The sequence below is a fragment of the Falco biarmicus genome, chromosome 9, assembly GCF_023638135.1.
Source record: "Falco biarmicus isolate bFalBia1 chromosome 9, bFalBia1.pri, whole genome shotgun sequence".
Lineage (NCBI taxonomy): Eukaryota > Metazoa > Chordata > Aves > Falconiformes > Falconidae > Falco > Falco biarmicus.
Genome location: NC_079296.1, coordinates 34585128 through 34603527, shown reverse-complemented (window position 1 = coordinate 34603527; position 18400 = coordinate 34585128). Strand labels below are relative to the sequence as shown.

General features: G+C 38.2%; 1 protein-coding gene across 8 annotated transcripts in view; it reads left to right on the top strand.

Annotated features, from left to right (window-relative positions):
• Positions 1 to 18400, top strand: part of PCDH15 (protocadherin related 15) — a 443438-nt gene that overhangs the window by 233191 nt on the left and 191847 nt on the right. For 7 of the 8 annotated variants that reach the window (XM_056352005.1, XM_056352006.1, XM_056352002.1 and 4 more), the window contains one exon: positions 12819 to 13025. The exons of the other annotated variant lie outside the window; for it this stretch is intronic. In XM_056352005.1, the coding sequence (XP_056207980.1) occupies positions 12819 to 13025 (207 nt within the window). The remainder of the gene's footprint in view (positions 1 to 12818; positions 13026 to 18400) is intronic. 8 annotated transcript variants of the gene reach the window in all.

The following is an 18400-nucleotide window of genomic DNA, read 5'->3' as shown; positions in this document are numbered from 1 at the left end:
TGAGATGTGCATCACTGAGACTCACTAGACTGGAAATTCTAGGACTGCAGTTACAGAAATGGTTCAAAGTCCATGTTTTTTGAGACTTAACAAGTCTTGAATTCATCTAACTTTTTTCATCACTTCAGAAACTTCGTATTTGCAGTGTTTGGTAGGTTTTTGTAATAATGTGACCCTTCAACTCCTCTCATCCTGTTTTGAGCTCTTGGCTCCATACATGTTGACCTGTGTTTGTTCAGGGTAGCTCTAATTTTCATCTCTTCCAGCGTATCTTAAAGAATATATCTTCTTTCATTTAAAAGGATTTGTACTTACTCTTTGCTCTTCTAAATTTTAAGATGGTGCAGATAGGGATTTCAGCACAAAGAGTAATGCCTCACTTGTTTAATTTAATCAATATGATGAAGACTTACTAGTTTGAAGTACATGTCTGGGCTGCAGTTGAGAACTTGGAGAAAACTTGACAGTGATGGCTGTTGAATAGGTCTCTAGAAGGTAACCTGTATTTTTAAAAGCTCGTGTTCCGAAGTATTGGTGTTTTCTCTCAAATTTTACTAGAGTAAAAAGTGGAAAATAAAATACAGACCACGTGACAAGCATGGTTTTCCAAAAATATTTTGCCCTTGTTCTGGAACTGCTTTGTCTTTGTCTCTCTTTTGAAATGCAACTGAAGATGGTCTCCTCTGATGTTCTTGCACAACAGTAGAGATGTATCAGCTACAATGGGAAACAAGGTGATTGCTGTGCCTCAAAATAGAACGTGAACTGAACAATGTGAGTGTTTTTGCACTCATGGTGACACATTAGAATGGAAGAAATGCAGTTTCATTAAATAGTTGCTCAATTCACTTCCTGACAATGATGAAATCTTCGAAAGAATTACTTCAGTTGAACTCCTGTGCATTTCCTGTAGATATTAAGTACAATAACTGTTTTTTAAATTGCCTTTTCAAATGTTCATCCCTTATGTGAACTCAGTCTTCAATTACTTCTCATGGTTTATCACTGTCACAAAAGTGTACCTAGTCCAAATAGTCTGGAAACTTCTGTTCTCTTTGCGATGGCCTTTTTTTCTCTTATGTGTAATACAGTGTTAAGGGTTTTGTAGAGTGAAAAATCTGAGCGCAGAGACAAGTTCTGTATTTGTGAATAAAGAGATGAAAGAAGAGATGCAGGAATCCCAAACCCTTTCTTGTACGTCAATAGCATGTTGCTTCATAGCAGTCTTTCTCCAAAGTTACCACGTACATATTGAAAGTGGCAAGTTTTTCCCACGTTTAGCAGCATCTCAGTATGGTAAATGTTTTCCAGTATGGTAAATGTTTTCCTTGCCTTTAGAGCGTTGAAGATACACATTAGAAAGACCAGTGATTTTGAGTTAAGATTGACCCTAGATTATCTGTCATCACTCACAGAGCAATGAAAATAATAAAATCCATAAAGGGTAAGTTCTGTAATGTCTTTTATTTACAGAAATAGATGTATTTCCTTTTTGCAGTATATAGACACTTTTTTCATTTAAAACATAAACATCCATCACTTAAAACTTGACATAATGCCTTCATAGCTGGCATTTGCTTTAACTGAAGGGAAGAAGTTTCATTATTTGGAAAGGTTGGCAGCTGTAAGTATTACTGTTCACTGCACTACAGCATCGTAAGCCTTACTGATACTAGAGTCACTCTTGATACATGAAGAACAAAAAGTATGTTTTGGGTTTGTTGGTTTTTTTAAGCATAGTGTCTAGACACATTATGTGCCAATTTTATTTCACTGCCACATCGCAAGCTTCACTGGCAGTAAAGTCAATTTTCTTCTGTGTTCTAAAGATAACTCTCTGCTTCTTGTTCTTAAGCCAATTTTTAATCCGTTTCAGTAGTTCTTTCCTTATGCAGTACTTTCTGACCTTGTAAATGAATCCAGAGTGTGATATACAATCCTAAAGCTTACCCTGGATCTGGATAAATTATGTCCCTAGATTCACCTTTATCTCTCAGTTCAGTTACGTGCTTAAAAGAAGCAACTTTGTCTAGATATGACCTTCCTTCTATGTATCTGTGCTGACTGTTCTTTTTTTTAAATTACTATATGTTTCCATCTTCTTCGCAGCTTGAAGTCAAGTTTCAGTTTGAGTGTCTGAAGTTCCTGAACTCTTTCCTTGTTCATGTATTAAACAGAAAATCTGAAGTGACTTGCCTGCAGTTCTCCAGTATTAATCTCCTTCAGTGAGCTATCAAATGTGTTTGCCAGAGGCTTTTCCTTACTTCTTTACTGTATCTCTTGAAATGCTAGGGTATAATCAATGGCAGGGGAACCAGAGAGGATTGTAGTGGTCTTTGGAAAGGAAAGGAGGGGAAGACAGGAAGCAATTATAGCAACTTAATTTGACATTTATGGTTTTTGCAGGGATGCCTGTGAAAAGGTAACTGGACTGAAAAAATGACGTAACTTACAGGATACACAAAGATGGCTGTCAGCTGGGCAGTGGCTGTCTTTGGTATCTAGAAGAGAGCCTCTACTACCCTGCTAGGGGTTTGTTCAGTCTTGTGTAGGCTGATATTTTCTGGTGGTGAAGTTTAGTGTGATTCTTTTTACAACATGCTTAAGTGGATGCATCAACTGTAAAACCAGCATTAACTTCCCATAGCAGAACAACATGCTTGTTTATCTTTCATAAAACCCAAAGGTCAACTTTTAGATACATTGTGGATCATCTTTAAATAGCATTCTATTTCTTATTTGCTTTATGTGAACATTTAAATATCTAGGATGCAGCAGCAATATATTTTTTTTTTTTTTTTGCATGGGATTGTATACATGATGGTGCAGATCTTTTCCAAGCCTTATCTCACTCTTAAGCTAAAAAATTGTGTTGGGGTGGTAGGTGTTGTTATTAGTGAATTGGATGAAATAAAAGACATAGTATTATTCCATGTGATTGTTTCCAAGTAGCCATGATTTTTGGATGTTATAAAAAAAAAAATATCGCTCTAGCCATAGAACAAAAATTTAAAGTTGCATTCATCCTTCAAGGAAATTTTTTGTCTATTTATATATAATTAATGAGTGATAACAAAAGTAAGTTCAAGTAAATTATTGTGACTTACTGCATTTCACATACTGTGTCCTGCAGGGAAAATGCAATAATTTGATCACATTTTAAAAAACGGTATCCAGAAAGTAACCTGATTATATGTATATGTTAAACCTGGTATAGGTATAACAGGTTTAGGCTACAGAAGCACAAGGAGAACAATGTCTAAAATCTGTTTTGTTGAATAAAAGTATTAAGTTGCTCTGGGAAGTAAGGGGATTGTGATAGCACAGGGAAAAGTACTTTAGGACCTAGCTGCAATTTGAAAAAACCTTGGTTTTGAAGAAGACTAGTCACACTAATTTCAGCAAACATTTGGTCAAGTAGCGCATGAAAAAGTTGAATTTTATGGACCAATTGGTTGCATGGGTTCTAAGAAAAGTTCTTAGGGCTGATACTGGTGTGAACAAGCCTTATTTTTACCACTAGTCTTTATTCTTTTAGTTTTGTGCTTTATTTTAGGCTTAAGTTGTTATTGGCCCATTTTTTAGATGGTGATAACTAACCTTCATTTTCTTGGGGGTCAGGAGGTCTGTGTTAAGTTGTATTGTTATTTTAGACATTATTTCCAGTCTTTTCATCATTGTGGTAAACATAACATGTCTATTTTAACTAGATCAGAAAGGCAATATAGGAATTGTAAAGATTTCCAGAAACGTGCTGTTATATGTGTGTCTGCATGTGCCAGTTTTACCTGCAAACCAAGAAAAACAGAGAGCAACAGAGAAATATGGGACTACTTAGTGCTGCTGCTTAGGATATGCTTGTATTCCATTTTGCCAGTGTGGTGGTTTTTTCCCAGATCTAAACATCATGTATGTGTGCATGTGCTAGAGCGGGCATTTTCAGGAGGGAGTTTGAGACTTTCAGGCCTGATAAAGGTTGCATGCAAAAGGAAGAAGAAAATTTTCTGAACCTGAGTTTCTTGAAGCTTGAGTTTTGCATCAAGGGAGGAATGGTCCTTGTGAGGAAATATTTAAAGCGGCAAAGATGAGAACCCAGTCTGCCCCGAGGAGTGTTTCTATATTTTCTCAAATAGCTATTTAACTTAGACATCATTTCACCCAGAAGTATAACTGAAATGCAAGCCTTTATAAGTCAGTTTGCTTTCTTTAAGGGAGATATGTCAAGGTAACTTTACATGAAATTTCATTCCAACAGGATTTCTTGTACAATTCATTCACTTTTTCCTTCCACCCTACAGAAATCTCACCCCTTCTGAGTGCTAGGTGATGGGCAAATGTTATCTTGTATTGACCAGATGAGAACTTTTGGAGGAGGGGTGAGCAAGTAACTCATGTTCATCACGGCTGCTGTTGCAATACTTGAAAGGTCTCTGCAGTTTCTTCTCAGGTTAGTTGCTGCTACAGTTGCAGAATGTGTGAAATGGTGCTGTTAAATAGCTAACAAAGAAATATGCTTCCAGTGTGAGCCCCTTCCCTCAGACCCCTCCGGCATTTTACCAGGAGTGGTTCACACTGGGCAGCTGCCTGCAGCACCATTCATCAGCACCATGCTTCTGACTGAGCCTGCAGATCTGTTGCCTCTGGAGGAAACATTCACCTGCCTTTGCTTTCCTGAAGCCTCTGAGACCTTCTTGGAGATCAGTTTGCAGGTCTCCCTTCTACTCTTCCACACTGTATGTATATGTAGCTTGTCACCAGAAGGAGAAAAAAGTTACTTATGTCCCAACTGTTATTGAGATGTGAAGTTTGTGTTTATCCCTATGCACCGCTCTCCCCTCAGCTCCACTTGCTTATCCTTCTGTTGGGATTGGAGGGTGGAGAGAAGGAAGCCTGGTTTTCTTTTACATTGATGTTGAAACTGCCGGTGAAGAGCAGGCATGAAACATGCCCGTTACCCGTGCTGATACTGCCCAAAATGTACCAGCTAATGGTGCTTGCAGGTTTGTACCTTGCAATTTTTATTGTAAAACAGTGTGTTATGAGGAAATACAGTTGCAGGGAAGTAACGTGCTTTCTCTGGGTCCATATTAGGTCTGGATGAGGGATAAAGATTGGCTTGCTCAGTGGAGCACTTTTCTGCATGTTTTGAAGCATGTGAAAGGCATGACATTAAGAAAAAATCCCCAGGCATCCTGGAATCCAGACTCTGTTGGTGCTAAGCAGCAGCTGAGCAGGAGTCTGAGAGCTAGAGCTTCGGGTTTAGGCCCCTGTATTTAACCTACATTTGGCTTTGTACTCAGAAGTTACTCTTGTGGATCTGCCTCATAGCCTTTCCTCTTTATCAGCTATATGGAGTTAAGATGCCTGTATGAGTACTGAAGTCGTGAAGAACAGAAAAGAAAACCAGACTATTTCATTGTAGGACTGACAGCAAATCTAATAGCATCTTACTGTAACCTTAAGGATGTGAAAGTAAAATTGTGCTGCCTTCCATGTAGCAACCAGGTTTTTTAAGAATCTGTTCATGCAGCCAAGTCTGTTATTGCACTATAGGCAAGTTTCCTATATGCAGCAGTGATCAGATGTCAAGTATTTGTTAACCTCAACATTATGGTAGGCATAGTTGGCAAAGTCTGACAGAAATCCAGTTTAAAGAATCTTGAAGTGAATTTTTTGAGTTAAGATATTCTGAATTTGATGTACTCCCCCAGTAACTACACTGGATGCTGAGAAAGACATTTAAAGTGTAATGGGCAGAGCCTGGGAACAGACAGGGTAGTATTTGTACGGCACTATTTCTGTCTTTGTAGGTAGGCTTTGAATGCATGATGGAAAGGATGGTGCTGAGATAAGTTTTAGCTGTGTTGGAAGAGGTGGCAGCCATCTTCCCAGGAGGTCAAAGCTGTGAATTAACACTGCTCAGAAATGACCCACTGTGTTACTTGAAGCCAGCAGCTGGAGAGGATGCAGGCATAGAAGCAAGGAGCTGGTGAAGTAAAACAGGATCCGAGTTGGAAAGAGGAAGCGTGTCTTCTGTATGGCAGGTTAGATAAAGTTGTGCAGTAGATGTCTGGCTGCTCTGCTGAATACTTGAACCATAACCACCAGGGTTGTTAGGAATTGTTGGGGATTTTGTTGGGGTTTGGTTGGTTTGGTTTGGTTGGGGTTTGTGGTTTGCTGTGTGGTTTGGTTTTTTTTTTTTTTGGTGTTTTTGTTGTTGTTGGCTGTTTGTTGTTGTTTTGGGGTGGTTTTTTTTCTTTTTATTTCTAATCAGCTTATTAAAATTCACAGAGGAGATCAACTCTGAAGTTCTGTGGAGAAGCAGCAGCATGGAAGTGTCTTAGATAAACTGCAGACTGTTTGGTTTTCTTGCATCTTAGGTCAGATTTTCTGGACTAAGTGTTCCTGAAGTATTATACGAGGGCACAGTTGTAAAGCTGCATTCTGTGAACCCATGGAGAAGTAGGAACCCTGAGTTTAAGCAAAGGTGCCTATGTTTTGCTCTCTTTTAGATGTTACTGCTTTGCGCAGTGGGAGAAGACATTGTGAACCTGGGATGTGTGGGAAGAAGGCAGGTGCTTCCAGCTCTGAATAATGCTGATAGCCTGCTAAGTGTCTTTGTCCACAGCATTTCTTGGCAGCTGTAACCCCCTAGACTGTCCAGGCATCCCCACCATAGGTCTGTCCAGCTCTCCTGTGCTTTGCCCTCCTCCGGTACCAATAAGCACAGGGAGCAGAGATGGTGCAACAGGAGCAACAGAGAGTCTTGGCTATGTATCAGTGTTCATCTAGAGGTTCTTCTATTGTCAAAGGTTAGTTTATCTCACCAAACAGATCCCTGCTAGCTCAACAGGAAAGAAAATTCCATTAATTTGTGTTTTTTCCTGAAGATTCAAGGAGTCTTAGCAAATTGCTTTCATTTCTCCTTTCTCTTGGGGAGCTGTTTGTCTAATGCTTTGAATAAGTGAACTTCATGTTGTTTCTGTATAAAACATTTCTTCTAGTTGGTCACCCAGTCAGTGGCTCTTCACTCCTCGTACAATATCTCTGGTGAGATTGGTTTTGTGCCATTTTTAGTCATCTTCCATAAGGATAAAATTATGTGTTGGCAGCTACAAATAGAAGCTTTCTGCAAACTGCATGCAAATGTTAAACACTGCACTTAAACTGCTCAGGCAGCACATTACATACTAAGTTTATCTAAACATCTTTGAGAATTTAACACTTTTCACATTATTTTGCCCATTTTTTTCCCATATGTGCTCTTTACTACTGAACTGAAGCAGTAGTTGACAAACTATAATTCTGTGTTCTGTGTATCTTGGGGGGTGGTATGACAGTAGCTGCTGTTCTCTCATAGGTAGTATTGGTAACAATGTGATAATCTAAAGTCTTCATCGCCATGTGTGTTGCTCTGATGAAAGCTTCATTGCACGCTTGTTCTTTTCCACTCTGTTAGTGCCTCCTTACGATTGTATATCTTCAATGTAAAACATCTAGCCAGCTTTATCGCAGACTTCTCTTTTCACTGAAGGAACTGTGGAGTCCATTGAAGTTCATGTAATATCCTTGGGTTTGTCTGAAAGACTACTCATTGTTTTGACAGCAAAGCATCTTCTTTTGGAGACTAGAACTGGGATGCTTTGTGTCTTAAATACCAGTGGCTTGCTTTCTGAATGAAATGTAAACAGTCTAATCATTGTGCTTCAAAATACTTGTTAGGAAGCAGAGATGCTTAACCTGTAGCCAGCCAGCCCAAGCAACCATTTAACAGGCCAGTATGAGGAAAAACTGTTTTCATGAACAACATTGGATGTCTGGAAGAACTTACATGATATATAACTTAATCTCTTGAAAAACACCTCAAAAAAAAAATCCAAAACCACCCCCCCCCCCCCAATCAAAACTAAAAAAAACCCACCACCACCCGAGGAAAAAAAAAACAATCCAAACCAAAAAAACCCAAGATAAACTTAAGAAATCAGGGAAATGCAGCAAAAATTGACATTATTGTAGGTATTGTATATTTTTGGAGAATTATGAAGGGTATGCACAGAACTGCCGCTAGCCAAGCATTGCTTCTGAGGTTATGTTTATATAGCATATGAAAATAAATCAATTTTTCATATTTTATATGAAATTATTTTTATCAATCAAAAGAAAAAAGTGGCTGTTAGAGAAAATGATGTCTTAAAAAAATATTGTTTGAAAATGAATATTTGTAACTAGCATCTTACTAATGCCTTCTTAAGTTCTTCATTTGCTTTGCTGGACCTATCATTATGTGTAAAGGCCAAAATGAAAAAGAACAGTTATTTGTATTTTCCAATGGCTTAAAATGGACTGAAAGAGGTTTGTAAGGAAATACACAATTTGTTCCAGCATTCAGGTAAATCTTTTCAAAGAGAGGAATAGCATATATCTTTGTTCTTATGAATATTAGAGCTGGATTTTTTTTTTAACATGTAACTGTGTACTCGAAGGATCAGAAAATAGGTACTTCTCTACAGAGATTGTGTTTTATCCTTTGTTTTAGTCAGAACAGTTTCAATGTAAAGTGATAGTACTAGTCTGTAAAACTGATTACAAGTGAGTTTTAATGACAATCCCACAAGTAGGTAGGTTGAATTAGAAAACAGAAATATTACAAATCTACTAAAAAAGCATTACAGGAAGGTACACTGAGAGTTGGTTAGATTTATTTTTTAAAACACTTTGTCTTACAAGAAGTTTTTTGCTTCACTTTTGTCTGCTATTGTAAAAGGTGATTCTTTTTGAGTAGGAAATAAGGTCAGATGCAAAGGGCTCAGACACTTCTGTACCCAATTCTGCCTGGCCCTTGAAGAGGAATTTGGGGTCCTGAGTTTGGCACTGGGGTTTGCTGTTTGGTGCTGGTGAACATCTGGGTGAGTAGGACAGCAGAGTGAGTGCATCCATACCTGTTTCACCTCCTGTGCCTGAGCACTGAATCCCAAGATCTGAGCTCTGATGCTCTGGAGATTTCCAGTCCTACCCTGATACATTGGTTTCTGGATTAGTTCTGGAAAGGAGGCACTTCCATTAGTGGTTTTCAAAGCTTGATTTTTTTTCTCTAAATATAGGTGTCTTTGGAAACAAAACTTAATTAAAAGGCAAAAGCGGCAAGCTGGATGTGGTGGTTTTCACATGGTAGCCTTGCAGTTGAGCACTTGCTAATGAAGTGAATGAGCGAAGTTAAGTTGTGCCCTGGTGCAGCACTGACGCTGTGTCCTGGTGCTGCAAGAAACACTTTTAGCTGGCAACAAGCACTTGGGAACTGACTGTGACTTTTTGAAGAATGGCTGCCGAAGTCTGTCCAATTCCAGTTCCCAAATGTTAAAGTTACCTATTCTGATCAGTGTACCCAACCTGGTGAACAAACAGAAAAGCACCTGCAAAGCTGAGGTGATTTTGAGTTAAGTGCCTGCTGAGGACCTTTTACATTTTTAGTCTCCAAAAACTGAAATTTTAAGTCCAATCTTAGGAACACACATCCTTCTTTGTATTTGAGCATATGTAATTTAGAGCACTGTCTTTTCCTTCAGAAAGACACTGCATACTCTGTTGATGATTTAGAAAACAGCCTTCATAGATGAGTATTGCTTCGTCTAACCCAGGATGGGGTCTGTGCCCAGTTATGCTTTAAAGCAAGGCCATTATTGTGGCAGTTCAAGCTGTTAAGATGATTGGGGCCCTCAGTTATTTGTGTTTTCCTTTTTTTAGAATTTCTTCATAGCAGTGGCAAGGAACATCAAGGTTTGTTATAAAGCAACTTGTAGCAGTTGTGTGTAAACTTTTTACTGTGAAGAGGCCTGTTTTTCTTGATATGGAACAGAGTATTTAATGATGCTCGGCCATAGACCTACTTATAAAATAGAACCAGATCAGTATGTACTTGCTGCTCATAGAGCAGATTTTTTGTCTGAGATATTTTATTTTTCCTGCTTTCAGTATATTAACTTAGGCAAAAACTCCCTATATCAGGATGTTTTTGAAGTTTCATCCTACTGGGTCAGTAGCCAGAGTGCTTCCAAGTATTTTTGGTGATGTTAGTTTTTACATGTGAAGTTTACTTTCATTCACTGGAACAACTTCAAAATAAATCTCACTTCTGTAAATTATATTCAGCATTTGGGAGTCACTTATCCCGTCTCCAGTACAATTGCCAGCTACCTACTATATTGGATTTGAAATACATTCCTCTTACCTTTTGCAGGACCAGGATTACCCCACAGATGTTTGAGTGCTGCTCTATTGAATCGAATTCAGTGCAGCTGGAAGGTTTCTAAGTAAATTCTAGTAAAACCGATTTATGTGATTCTCTTACAGTGACCAGTGTGAACGCAGACCTCTTCAGGTTATGCAAATATCTTTAAAGATTCTTGACATAACCCAGAAGCATCAGTCTCCTTGGGTAGACTGGAGACTGGTCTACTATTTTCCGATTTTATGTTTTATTTGAATATGAGTAATTGAGGCTGGCTTAAAAAAAAGGGATTCATACTTAATATGATAGTAATTGTTTGAGGCAATTATGGCTTTGATCACTGGTAGTATCCTGTATCCTAGAAGAAGCACGTAAGAACAGCAGTAGATAAATATGTTGCCTCCTGCAACCTGGTTGCTGGAATCTTAATGTGCCAGTGAATTGAATGGCAGAACTCCCAATTTCATCGAGAGAGTTTTGTCTCGTTAACAAAAGTTGATCTCCTAGGAAAAGCCTTGTTAATTTCAGATACTAACGCCTGCTTAGATAAATCCACTTGAAAGATCTGACCTTCCTCTCATTAGTCAGAAGATAGCCATGTACAAACAGATGGGTTGATGGTTGCTTTTAAATCTGCTCCAGTACCACTGTTGCCCATTCCTTGGCCAATAGTAATCCTGATATATTTTAAAGAGGAAAACACATTTTTGCTAAGAACTGAGTGTTTTGAATGAATTTATTATGAATTACTAAAGATGTCACCTATTTGGAACAAAATAAAAATTTTGATGTTTTATATGTCTTTCTACTTGAAATGGCAGGTTTTGTCATCAACAGCATACTATTGTTGCTTGGTAAACAAAGTGAAGTTTTATATAGAATTAACATTTTGCAGATAAAAAAGAATGTGTCTAAAGAAGAATTTAAAAATAACTAATTGATGAAATCAAGTGGTGTGTTTCCAGAAGAAGACTCCTCAGATGTTGAATTTGAAAAATGAGGAATTATCTGTTTTGAAATGGGGGAAATACCAGAATGAAAATAAAATCTCTGCAAAAAAAGTACTGTTAACAACAATAATTTAGGTACTGTTCTCTCTCTTCTGAAATATTTTTACATCTGAATAGTTTATTGCACAATACACTTGCCATGTCTGCAGAAAGGTAATAGCGCACTACTGTTACAGTCCTGGGGTGTGTGCTTACAGCTTTTGGCAATCAAGCCATAGGAGATTGTCTTACAGTACCCTATTATTGCCTTGATACAGGGACATGTACAGGACTATAATTAAAATTGGTTGCTCTTTATAAGTTAAAGAGAAAAATTACTTATCTTCTACTTCCCTTGTTTATTTACTTTAATTAGTCATAGATAGCAAGGTTAAAAAAAAGCAACATCATACATTTATCTTGGATTAGCACACTGGAATGGACAATTAGTACTTTTAGAAACTTTGAAAATGAAAATAAATGAGATGAAACTGTATTGGTGAGTAAATCGTGGTAGGTGAGTGTTGTGATTTAATCCCAGCCAGCAACTAAGTACCATGCATCCACTTGTGTGCACAAACCCCCCACCCCCAGTGGAACAGGGAGGAAAGCTGAAAATAGGTGAAACCTGTGGGTTGAGATAAAAACAGTTTAATAATTGAAATACAGTGAAATCTAGTACTACTACTAATAGTATTAATAATAATTGTAATGAAAAGGGAGATGACAAAAAGAGAAAGAGAAATAAAACTCAAGGGGGAGGGGGGGAATCCCACCGCAAAAACCCCGTGATGCACAATAATTGCTTACCATCTGCTGACCAATGCCTATCCCTGAGCAGCAGTCAGCCCCTCCCAGCTGACTTCCACCAGTTTATATACTCAGCATGATGTCCCATGGTATGGAATTTCCCTTTGGTTAGTTTGGGTCAGCTGTCCTGGCTGTGTCCCCTCACAACTTCTTGTGCCCCTCCAGCCTTCTTGCTGGCAGAGCCTGAGAACCTGAGAAGTCCTTGACTTTGTATAAACATTGCCTAGCAACAACTAAATCATCAGTGTTTTATCAACATTGTTCTCATACTGAAAACCAAAATTAAAACCCCACTCATCTAGCACTAGAAAGATGGAATTTGGGGGAGAGGGAGAACAAGTCATATCCAGGGCAATATGCTCTTCCAGTAATCTGTAGCAAATACCATGTGTCCACATGTACTGTCATCTTTTGATTTTAACTCGCTGGTGGTGTGGGTGTAGGTTCTGTTGTAGAATTAGCAATTTCCAGCTTGCTTTCATCCTTTGAAGATTTTCTAAAACTCTTGATACTGACAGTTTAAGGAACAGTGTTATTGCATATGTGCTGTATAGCTTTGAATTTTATTGTGAATATTTAAAAGGTTATTCTGATGGAAAATCGTTTGTTCTTCTAGCTGATTTTGTTTGGTATTTCTTTTTTTCATGGTGCTAAGTTTTATAGTAGGGTGATCCATACAGTGTTATTGATTTTTATAACTGGATTGTAATTCTTAAATATAACCCAAGACCAGTTAGTAACTTTTCATAGTTTTACTTGGCTGAGAGCCTTTGACAAATCATGTGGGTTTTTAGGCTGAACAAGACAATGGCCATCCTCTTCCTGCCTTTGCCAATCTGCACGTTGAGGTCCTTGATGAGAACAATCAGAAGCCTTACTTCACAAGATCTACGTATGACGGCTTTATTCTCGAATCCTCCCCAGTGGGAACGACCATCAGTGATAACCAGAATCTGACTTCTCCACTACAAATCGTAGTGTTGGACAACGATGTGGAGGAGGTATGTTTCATTCCTTTGTAGTGTCATATTGATATTCACGGTTTTATTATTTTCAGTTCTTTTTTTTATTTACTAGAGCCAAAACCATTTTGATGAATAAATCAAATTAATATCGTTGCTATGGTTTCTTTTTCGGTTTTGTTCTGAGTTCAAATAGATTTAAAAGTGTGTCTGAACTGAAAAACTAATCTGTATTTTATTCAGCTCTCCTTAAGATTGTGTTCTGATAGAGTTTATGAATGTTTAGTGCAAAGAGGAAAATAATTTCATTTTGTGAGAAGGATGAATCTGCCACACAGTGTGGGGAAATAGGAGAGATAAGCTCAAAGGGGAAGGAAGTAGTAGTTTGAACAAACCAGAAAGATGAATGGGAGGGCAGGAAACCGAAAGTTCAATCCAGTCTTTGCTCTGCCTAGATTTTGATACTAACATTACTCATAGTAAAAACCGGGCATCTTCAAAAGTATAGTAACCAAGTAGTAACGATACCTTGTCTCTAGGACAAATGTTGTGTTCTCACCGTGGCTGTTGCCATTATGTGGGTTTTGGTAGTGTTCTTTTTCCTCTAATTACTGTTGTCTCTCCAGTTTTCCCCTTTGTTCTTTTTTTGTTTCTGTTCTCTTGTTAACGTCAGATAAGTAAGGAAAGCTAAGTTGTAGGCATAGGTTTTGTAATGATATTTATAGTAAATGCAAATACTGTGTGGTAGAGTTCTTAACCTGATAGTCTAAAACCAATCTTCTGTTTTTGACAGTTTCACTTTTGACATAGACAAAGTGATTATTTCTGAGACACACGGGAGGCTATTGTCACTGAAAGGTGCTTTCTACATCACTGTCTGTATTAGAGTGATTTATTGTCCTGAGAAGCTGTTTAAAGCCCTAACTCATGTAGAATATCTCCTTCCTATCTATTAAAATATCTCGGTCAATTTACGGGCATTCATAAAAATTGTTTGAAAGGCAAGTGCAAATGACTGTTGGATCTGGCTTTCTTAGAGGCTGGATAAAAGGTACGGAATAAGTGCATGTGGCAGTCATCAGTAGGTGTTGCTGATGATTTGTATTACTTGTGAAATACTCTTGTTCAGCATTGCTTTTATTAAACAGCAAAGCAGTTTTCCTGTTTGATAAAATTAATGCAATCTTGTAGGTTGCTTAATATAGAAATAAGAAAGGTGTGCAGGCATCAGGTATGGGTTTGTATTTACAGTACATTGATTGTGTTGTATAAAACCCGTTCATCTAAAGTGGTCCAGAACACAAAAGAAAAACAATCGTGTGAGTTAGTGTCCATAGTTCTAAATCCTTTTTAAGCTACTAATTTGAGAGATTTTCTTGGAATGCTGCTTGTAGTTCTGTGATCCTTCTGCATATTAAACAAAAAACTGTGGGCATATTTTGAGATGTTTTTAGCCTAAGCAAGTTTTCTTTTATCCACACCTTCATGAAAGTAGTACTAAACCCCTTTGGTTCAAATATGCCTTGGTGCATATCTGTTACAAAAATCTGGAATTTTAGGGCACTATTTATGACCACCCTATGACACACAGGACTGCATATTAACTTTACAAAAATGCACAGAGAGGCTATTCATCATCTGAAGAGTGGAAGACTGAAACCGAGCAAGTCTTGTCTTTGAGACTGGTAGACTTACATGTTAGAGAGGTATGATTTGAAACTCAGAATACATTTTTTGGCAAGCTGGAGAGCTTGCTAGGAACCATTTTTGCCTGGGTTGCTACACTGCCAGTCTGGGTGATTGACAGCTGTAAATAGTATAAAGATCTCACTGTTAATCCACAATGTGCTGCTGGTGTTTCTCTGTCTGCAAGTCCACCAGTGTTCCAGGGACTGAGATATTTGCCCTCAAGGTTTTGTAGCTGCAGTGACCTAGGAAAATCCTACTTTGCATACAAAGCCTGGAGTGGTAAAATAAATCACACAGCATGGCTGCTGCAGGAGGGGCTGAATCTGTTGTGCTTGAAATAATTCAGAGCAGCTGTTTTAATTAAAGAGAATTCAGTGTCCTAGTTCAGACACTTAAATTTATGTGGCAGTTTTCCATGCTGGTGTTTTTCTGGGAACTCTCTCCTCTTTCCTAGTAGATGATACTATTACACTAAAGAAACGACAGAAGGACTTTGAACTTCATTAACCTCCAGAGGTTTTTCAGGTGGTAGTTAATAGTGCACTAATTAACCTTTCTCTGGCAGTTGCACAACTCTACCCACAAGATGTCAACGGCAGATTTGATAATACAAGGTTCTTTGGTGTAACTACATGTTAGTTCATATACAAGACTGAAAATCAAGATTACTTTGAACTGTTAAATTCTGAATTTGGGCTGACTCTTCGGATGAATTATGTAACTCCCAGGTAATCAGTATAGTACATTGCATTTGTATACTCTCAAACTGCAAATGTTTAATTTCAAAATCTTCTGCATGGAAGAGTAATTTGTTCCTTTAATATAAACTACTTCATGAGATTTTTCATGTAATCCTGGTATTTATGCCACCTACCAGAAGTGCTTTCTGTTACTGATTTTGTCAGTACAAGTTCAATACTTCTGGTTTTGAAGGCTGCTCTCAAATTCATCACAAGCAATTTGACCATAGGTCTCCACATTTTATTGTTGTGTAGTGTATTGGCATGTTCCCATGAAGTTATCTCAATATTTGGGTAATGAATAGGGCAGTTCATTAATACACTTGTGTTTGCCTGCAGTAGAGATTTCAACATAGACATGGCCCAAATAATAAAAAAAACTCTGTTTAATCTGCAGCGGGTATTTCAGTTGGGAGCACTAATATGATTTAAATAATCTGCATCCAAAGATGATGAAAAACACGTTTATCATCTTGAACACAGGCTGCTTTAGGCAGCTGATTAGAAGTTGTTACATATTTCTGTGTCTCATTGCAAATATACCTGACATTTCATATCTACAGGAAATAACCATTCAAGGGCCCAAAAGTATTTCCTAGTGAAATTAACACTCGTTTGTTTTACATCATGGTTTTATTTTCATTGGATAATGAATAACAGGAGTGTGGTTAAAGTAGTGAAAATCTAGTATAGTCACATGACACAAAATGAGACAGAGCCAAAATTGAATTATTTTTGTTTATTATTGAAAAAGTGTAATATTTCAGTGTTGCATAATGGGTAACTGCCAAAGATTTCTAGACTGGGAAATGATGTGGCATAAAGACTTAATTTTGACACCCCATCCCCCACCCCCAAAGTGAGGACAAAATAATGAAGATCTCGGGCCCTGCTGGGATGTAGTACCATGTGCCAGGGGAGATGGGCTGTGGTGGAACCTGGCTAGTGGCCCTCATGTTCTGTGCTCCTTGTGCCAGGATGTCTCTGTACCTGCAAGGCCACTTTCCTTAGGTATGGGGGGATAAGGGCCAGCGGCACAGCCATATGTACTCATTACCAAGCCTGGGAGATACAGGGGGAGAGGAGGAGAGCTCTGTCTCAGCAACCTGAACAACTCAGAGAATCTGCTGCCAGATTCCGTGACTGTATCCATCTTCTCTCTTGCATGTTTTGTTCATGCTTAAGGCCAACCAGATCCGATTCGTCAGATACACCCGAGTTGATGCATTCTCTCTCTTTCCGGAATGCTGTAGACTTATCTCACAACGTACAGAGATCTACCTGCAGCCACAGAGATGATGATCAACCTTGCCCTAGGGTGGAAGTGCTCTGTGCAGTTTCCTGTTCCTTTGGCACCACCTGGCTCATGCCAGCACAGCTCTTTCCAATTCTATGAAATGATGGAGCTGTAACGTAGATTGAGGGAGCAGAGAATCAGATCTAACTGCCTGTGTGTTAATACATGTGTCAGCAGTTCATGTAGTGCTTATAACCTTTTATGGACATGTGACTGCCAGCAAAATAAGGCTGTAAGTGCTGCAGTTGCACATAACTTGCATGTAAAATGGCCAAGCAAACTAAAATGACAAGTACCTTGTCACTGGGACTGCATGGTAGCTCAGGGTGGGTTAGTAAGCACAAGTAATGCTTATTAACTTCTACAGGTCTTAATGTTCTCATGGCTTCGCTGTATCTTATTAATGTATTTAGTAAGTAGGGATTGATGATCCCTTGCACATGTTAGTTTCAATAGTGACACTGTCTAAATGTAATGTATTCAGTCTTCTAATTGACAAATCAGTTGAGATTGTATTTCATATTAAAGTAACTTTTTATCCTCAGATAAAGGCATGAAGAAAGTGGTCATCTGAACAGTGTGTCTTAAGAAAAAAAGAAAACATTCTAAATTTAAACCCTGTGAGAATTATAATAGAGTCCTGCTATAAACCTTCCAAAAATTAATTTATAGATGTGACATTGCAAACAGACCTTTAACTAGAGCAGCACTGCCAACTGCTGATATAATTAAGTGGTCTGTTTGAATGGCATAAATTAAATTAAGCCACATGTGTACCTTAAGACCAGAGTAAACCAAAGCTGAGATGAGAAATTTAAACAGTATGATCTGATAGCTGTTTACAGAAGGCTTCCCAAGCTCTTGAGTCCTTACTCTTTTGATTCCATGGGAGAGTACTAATATCTTCTACTCTGGTGGCTAGGGTTGGTGAGTTACACAGTAAGTGCCTTACTGCCTTGTATGCTAAATCTGTTGAATCTATCTTAAAAAAAGAGAGAAATAAACCCAAGGCTGTAAGTTCCTAGTTAAAAAGAAGCTAATCAGCATTCATATCCATTACATACTGCTCTACTACTAAGGTGTTTACTGATACCACATGCAGTGTCTTGATAAATAAACTCGGAGGAGTGTAAGGTAATTTGTGCATTGCTCATTAGAGCACAAAATTGATGTCATGTTTATAAGGTGTGCCAGCATGCGTTCAAAAGCATTTAATTTGTCCCAGCACACATTCAGAAAAGCATCTGTGCAGTAGCCCTGATGTTTCTGCAGGTGCCTACAGCCCAGCACAGCACCCCAGGGCAGTGGAGTGTGACACAGGTCAGTTACTACTATAGGTTGCTCTCTAGATCCTTTTCTACCAGACCAGTTTCTTGGTTTTATGCTTCCGTTGTCTATGAAGTTGAAGTCAAACTAAGTAGATGGTTACTCAGCATCTGTGTTACCAGAGGGCTAGTGGGAAATGTTAAAGAATGATTATTTTACATAAAGGCATCTCAGCAGCAGCCCAACAGGACAGAGCAAATATTGGATGAAATAACTCTTAAATGTAATTACAAATGCACGTTCTGGATTTTCAGTGATATATCCAGGTAAGGAAAAATAAGGATTTTCTTAACCAGAAGTACTGAAGCATTTTAATTATTGAAGTATTTTTGTCTAATATTTGCCTGATGGCTTATATCTTT